At 52.0% G+C, this 6,776-nt stretch overlaps 2 protein-coding genes across 2 annotated transcripts; one reads left to right on the plus strand and one right to left on the minus strand.

The window, feature by feature from the left end:
• Positions 1 to 743: 743 nt before the first annotated feature.
• CHC_T00004558001 (hypothetical protein) lies at positions 744 to 1,217 on the plus strand. Its single transcript, XM_005716012.1, has one exon. The coding sequence runs from the start codon at positions 744 to 746 to the stop codon at positions 1,215 to 1,217; it is 474 nt and encodes a 157-aa protein (XP_005716069.1).
• A 1,443-nt stretch (positions 1,218 to 2,660) lies between these two features.
• On the minus strand, positions 2,661 to 3,428 carry CHC_T00004559001 (hypothetical protein). The gene has a single exon (XM_005716013.1). It carries the CDS (start codon positions 3,426 to 3,428, stop codon positions 2,661 to 2,663), a length of 768 nt encoding a protein of 255 aa, XP_005716070.1.
• Positions 3,429 to 6,776: the final 3,348 nt, after the last annotated feature.

Consider the following 6,776-nt stretch of genomic DNA (forward strand, 5'->3'; position numbering starts at 1 on the left):
TCCTCCCCGCCCTCTCGCGCCTGACCGCGTCGCCCGTCCCCGCCGCCCGCCTCCGTCCCCGCCATGCGCGCCCGCGCCCGTGCATGTGCGCGCGCAAGCCGGACTCCAAGCGCCTGCCGTACTTCAACTCGGTGCGCCGCGATGCCGACGCCGCGCCGTACGAGGCCAACGGCAACGGCGTGGCGCCGCCCCCCGCCGCCGCCGAGGATGAATCGCCCGCCCGCTCGCTCCGCGTCACCGTCCTCGGACTGCGCTTCGACATCCCCGGACGCCTGCTCCTCCTCCTCGTCCCCTTCCTGTGGTCCTCGTACGGCATCTGCGTCAAGTGGCTGTACCGCCTCGACTGGGCCTTCTCGCCCCCGCTGTTCAACGCCATCCGCCTGCTGCTCTCCGCCTTGGTCGTTCTGCCGCAGGCCTTCCGGAAGCGCCCCGCCCCGACGGCCGCTGACTCCGCGCCCCCGCCGGACACTAAGGCCGTCCTCGCCGCCGGACTGGAGCTCGGCTTCTGGACTATCCTCGTCAACACGCTGCAGGGCGTCGGCTTGCAGCACACCTCCGCGTCGCGCGGCGCCTTCCTGGGCCAGCTGTCCACCGTCATCGTCCCCATCGCCGCCTTCCTCACCGGCATGGAGGCCCGTCTCGGCTGGAACATCTGCATCGCATCGCTCATGGCCCTCTTCGGTGTCGGTCTGCTCACGCTGGATGACGTCGCCAGCCCGTTCAACTGGAGCGGCGACGGCGTCATGCTCTCCACCGCCTTCCTCGCTGCGGGGTACGTCCTCCGCTCCAAAGTCCACGCGGAGAAGGCGAAGAACGGCCCGCTCGTCCCCTTCAAGGTTATCGCCCAGGCCTTCTTCGCCCTGCTCTACCTCGCCGTCTCTAGCGCCGGCGCGCTCAAGGGACTCACCGCGGCCTCGTTCACCACCTTCTTCGCAGGCGCCACCCCGACCATGATCGCGGTGAATGTCGGCATCATTGTCTGGGCGGGCCTGTTCATCTCGGCAGGGAGCACCGTGCTGCAAATCGCAGGACAGGCCCTAGTCAGTGCGTCCGAGGCCGTCATCATTTTCAGCCTCACCCCGCTGTGCGCAGCGCTCCTGGCCATCCCGCTCGGGGAGCGCTTCGGGCTAAAGGGCATCATCGGAGCTGGGCTCATTTTGGTTTCCACGCTGCTCGCCTCTAGGAGCCCGGACGCCCCGAAGAAGGTTAAGCAATGAGTTTTTGTGTTTTTTTTGTGTGATAGATAAATAGTGCGTACTAACTTGGTCTGGTGGTCCAAGCCTTTGTGTAAAGATATCCTGGGATGCTTTAGGTTGGAGTAACAAATGTTCGTCTCATGGTTCCGCTCGTCAGCCAAATCCATCGGAAGTAGAGCTGTGCGCAATTGATGCAGCGTTTACCGGACGGTTGTGAAGGACGTTCATGGTCTTTGGTAGGTGCAGCTTTCAATCAATCTGCAGTAGCCACCCTCAGGCGGCCCCCCATCTCCCGAGTGCTACGGACTTTTGAGGTCGTGGGCAGAAGATTCCATCGCAGAGTCCATTTTGGGCAACTTGTTTCCAAAAGCTGTCTCTGGCGACGTGGAGAAAATCTGCATCCCAAACAGCGACCGAGGCCCACCTTGTCTTTACACTGAAAACACCAGCCTGGCAAACTGGCCACCCCCCATCTCGTAAGATAGCGGTATGTACTGTAGGCGTGTGCCTTCATACTGTATGTGAGATATTTTTAGGGAAAATTTGCATTTTACTGTAGAGGGAGATTTTGTTCTGTAGTCCGAGATTTTATTTGAATTTTAGAGAAGCACACGCGGACGGCCCGGCGGAATCCGGGCCGGACGCGTGGACGCTTCTGGAAGGAATTTCGTAGAAATAAAAGAGAGAGGGTGACGGGCGCTGCGGGGAAAAAGGGGGGGAAGAACACTCGGCCGACCCTCACCACGAACGGCACGCTCCCCAAAACCGCCTCCCCCATTCCACCAACAACACTGTACCAAGGGTACTGTTGTACAATGTTACGCGTGGACGGCATGCGAACAGTCATACATATTATAGTTATTCTCATCTAATACTTCACACGTCGTAAAGAGCCGCAATTTGAATAAAGACGGCTTCACAGGGGTGATCACAATACAGTGCCTCCTACGATATAGTGCTATAGCGTGACATACCTCTAGCTATGGCACTATTGGGGGGATGGCACTATATAAAGGAGGCTCAAATACATATATTTGGGGACAAAGCACATTGCTAACACACAACAAAGCCTGCAAAACACAACATCCTTTGAGTACAGTACTGAACCATGCCGGATGATACACGTGTGAGCTTATGATAACCTGTGCCAGAGGGCGAGCCATAGCACTATATAGAGGGAAGCACTACTAAAGTAGGCACTATTGAGCGACCCCCCCTGTACCACACAGGCAGCAGAGGGAGCACATGCCACAGCAAGAACAAATTGTGAGATATAAAGCAACCATCAGACAAAGATGGTATCTTCATGTTTTATTCTATCATGCAAATCGCCTCTGCGTCTAGCTAACGATAGGGAAAAGGATTAATTCTGTTCGCTTAGGTCTTCATCCCGTTTCCATCGACTCAAGACTGCGAGGGAGCGTTGATTATCAGGCCCAATCAATGTGTCCTCTCATTCGCGCTCTAGAGCGCGGGCTCACCGTAGAGAAGGTCATCAAGGACGACAACATCCCCGCGTCCCCGATACCTAGCTCCAGCGTCCTGCACTGAAATCGTACCCAACTTCATGACAACCCTCCAGATGATGGGCTTTCCGTTGAGGTCGTACAGACCGGCAAAGCTGAGCCCTCTGTTCCTTGGCGGGACAAATACACGGATGAGCAGGCACCCGCTCTTCGTGTAGAAGTCCATCCAGGTCTGTCGTCGAAGGTCGACATCGACGAACACGGCGCCCATACCAGAAACTTTGGCCCTCTTGTTCAAGGTCGGGATTTTGAAGATCTGCGTGACACGGTTCTTCACGAGGGGCGTGAACAGCCTCTTCGGGCTGAATGTCTGGAACTGATTTGTGATTCTCTTGGGCAAGAGCGAGTCGAACCTATCGTCGACCGGCGGTGGGACAGGGTTGCTGACGCGGAACTCCCTCTTGGCGGCTTGGAACACGGCACCCCTGGTGACGGTCTTGTCGAAGAAGTTGAACGGCATGTCGAAGGGTACCGCCTCGGCGTCCCAGTTAATAGAGCGGAAGCCAGAGAACAGTGGCCCAGCCTCATTGCCATTGTCGATACCGCCCAAGGCATTTTGGAAGGTGGTGAAAGCACGGCGGAGGCCGTTAGCGTTGCGAGAGGTGGCCGTCAAGACAGCAAACTTGTAACCGCATTTGTTATAGGTCCGAGCTTCTGCAAGCGCAAAGAAGGCGAGGGCCAGGGCCAGAGCAGCGGTGAACTTCATGATGGAATGTTTAGTGCTGAGGCAGGTCGGGTTGGTGAAGTAGTGGAGATGGTGATGGGAAAGTAGCAGGGTCGGGCGGAAGGTTGGGCTTTTATAGACTGGGCGGAGAGATGAATTTTCTAGTTACAGGAAACTGACATAAATATGGGGGTATATGCTTCCCGATAGGGATTCGAGATAAGATTTGTCCAGGAGGGATGCCTGTGAGTAGATAGACGATGTAGAGAAATGATAAGGAATTTTGTAATCGTCAATAGACTGAAGCAGGTTGGGAATCAAGATCTTGCCCTTTCGCATGCGATGTCCTCTAAGAAAAAGGGGGATGGGAAATATGCGCATGTTTGCGCTGTTGAGAGATGAAGAGTCACAGATGATACTGTACATGATGAATAGAGCGGGAGCGAGAATGTACATCTGAAGAACGGTCCTCTACAGGCTGGATCGCAGTGCGACGTGTGGCCAATATTGTACAGATGGTGAGGAAAAAATATTGTTGACGGGTGGGTTTGAGGGTAAGCAATACGTCGAATGGAAGCAAAAATCGGGACCGGGACAAGAGTAAAGGTATGATGTGAGAGGGTTTTAGATAGACGTCGTCATCTCACTTTGATATATGCCGTAGGTGGCACGTCATCAACTGTGGACGAGGACCATGGCCTACAAACATACATACATCACCCACAGACTCAGATTTGTGCCCTCCTCCACAGAGACTACCTGAGGTCAATGAACACGTTGACAAATGATATAGCTGTAATGCGCGGCGACAACAATGCTCACCTGAGCCTGAGCTATGTACCTGGATTCTTGGGCGGTGCGCGAGGCACCTCCGAGGCTATAGACAGCCTGGCCTAGGGGCGAGAGGCCCCAGCAAAGAAGGATACTTAGTTCAGTAATGAGATTGAAACATTAAACGGAAGAGGTCAAGGGAGGACCATATTTTGTTATGGTAGCATCGCATGAGCAAAAGCGTTTTTCTCAACAATTAAAACATTTAGTGAGTCGACCGTGAATATGTCTTCCGGAACAGATCACGACTCAGTTACGAGGCTTCCGAAGCTTAACAGCGCGAAAGACTATCTACACTGGCGTCGCCGTTTGTATGCCTTTATTCGGCGCAACGACATTGAACTGCTAGGGTTTTCAGAAATTGCCGAGGATGCATCTACTGCCACGAGGAAGAAATGGCTCGAGGCCATGGTGAAGGCGAAGAGTGCGATTGTGTTAAGTCTTGGAACAGGACCTCTTGCTCAGCTTGCCGAACTCATCGATGACGATAACAAGACTGCAAAAGAACTTTGGGATTCTTTAGCAAAATTGCATACTACCTCCAATGCCCAACTCATCATCAATTTGCAACATGAACTGGAAAACCTTTCATTCAAGGATGGCGAGAGTTGGGAACGCCATCTCGAGAAGTTCAATGATATAATCGGGAAATTGGAGTCTTACGATAAAAGGGTTGATGACAAGGCCTCAAAGCTAATAAGAACTCTACCCGAGTCGTTCGAGCCCTTCGCAATGGTCACAAACTCTGTTGGTATGTCTTTTGACAAGCTTATTGTTGCAGTGGAAGGAGAAATCTCGAGGCGCAAGCGAAACTTGCCAAGAGGGACTTCTAATCCTACAGCTGCTTCGGCGGTCAATTCAGGAACGCAACTCATATCTTCACAAGGAGGTATTGGAAAGAAGAAAAAGGGTCCTTGCTATGTGTGCGGCAAGCTTGGGCATTACGCTTCTGACTGCTGGCACAAACAAGTCGGTTACCAACCCTTCTCGAAAAGGGGTTCATTCTTTCGAGGACAAGGACGCTATCGTACTCGAAGAGGTCGTGGAAATTTGCGTAACCGGGGAGGTTACGGAGACACAAGAGGGTACCGTAATTTCAATTTTAACCCTACTCCGCAAACACCATGGGCACAGGCTCAACACCAAACCACACCATCTGGTCCTCACAACGGTGTCGAAAATGCAGGTCGTGGCAACCAATTATCCACTCAATATGCGTCGAACAACTCAATATCTCCGCTACCGCCTCTTTCAAATCCATCTTACCGTGATCGTTCATTCGGTTTCATGGCTGGTATAAAATTTCGCAGCTCAGTAGCAGCCTGCAATGAGGAAAAGTCATCGGATGCCCTAATTGATTCAGGCGGTTCGCACCACTTTTTTCATTCAAGAGCTTCCTTCATAGTTTATGAAAAGGTCGCTGTTGAGGATGTGCTATCTGCGTCAGGAGTCTCCATTATCGTAGGAAAGGGGACTGTTTATATTCCTCTCAACGGAGGGATGTACATCGACGCATTCCACACTCCAAAATTCTCTGCCAACATTCTATCAGTCGGACAACTGTCTGACAACTTTAACGTCTTGTTTACTCGGGATCCACCTGCTGTTAACAACTACAGCACATGTGTTCTTACGACCCGCACCACAAACAGAACCATTTTCTACGTGAAGGCAAGTGAGGGACTATACAAGATGAGAATCCAAAATCAAAATACAGCCCCTCAAACCACCGCACCTCAAGGTGCGAGTTCAACGCTTCCTCTTTCACCTTGCACATTATGTCATGCAAAAATCGCATCTTCGTCCCGTGTTGACTATTCTCTTCCCAACTATGCGCTAGAATGGCATTCAAAATTGGGACATCCAAACTCTGCTCGATATCTCCAACTTTCTGAACAATTTCCAAGCGTCCCAACTTTTCCGCGAGGTACATTGGATCACATACTCTGTGTTCCGTGCTCGCTGGGAAAAGCAAAACGAGCAACGATTCTACCCAGTCTAAGGTCAGTGTCTTTTCCGCTGGAATTAGTCCATCTTGATGTTCTTGGACCAATTAATCCCACATCAATTGGAGGTAGTAGTTATGCTCTCGGCATAGTTGACGACTTCACGGCAAAGTCAAATGTATATTTTCTTTCTGAAAAGTCTGAAGTAACACAACGCCTCATGGAGTACAAAGCTCGTGCCGAAAATGCGTCCGGATACCGTCTCATTAATGCTAGACTAGATGGAGCTGGTGAGAACGTCTCTAACGAACTCAAGATATACTGCAGGCATAATGGAATAAGGCTAGAGTATAGCCCTCCATATGCACCGCAGAGCAATGGTCTTGCGGAAAGATTCATGCAAGAGCTTGGAATGCGTTCTCGTGTTCTGCTTATTGATTCAAAGTTACCCAAATCCCTCTGGGCAGAAGCAATGTCTCACGGTAACTGGCTCAGAAACAGGTTACCATCTGAGAGAATCCAAGGAAAACTCCCCATTCTCATATGGGATTCGAGGACACGAATCGATTACGGCAGCCTCCCTCCTTTTGGACAACCTGGTTTCGCATTTATC

This window comes from Chondrus crispus, genomic scaffold, assembly GCF_000350225.1.
Source record: "Chondrus crispus Stackhouse genomic scaffold, scaffold_236, whole genome shotgun sequence".
In the NCBI taxonomy this organism is placed as follows: Eukaryota; Rhodophyta; class Florideophyceae; order Gigartinales; family Gigartinaceae; genus Chondrus; species Chondrus crispus.

Coding starts and splice junctions, on each gene's coding strand:
- CHC_T00004558001 (XM_005716012.1), top strand. CDS start 744: ATGCTCTCCACCGCCTTCCTCGCTGCGGGGTACGTCCTCCGCTCCAAA.
- CHC_T00004559001 (XM_005716013.1), bottom strand. CDS start 3,428: ATGAAGTTCACCGCTGCTCTGGCCCTGGCCCTCGCCTTCTTTGCGCTT.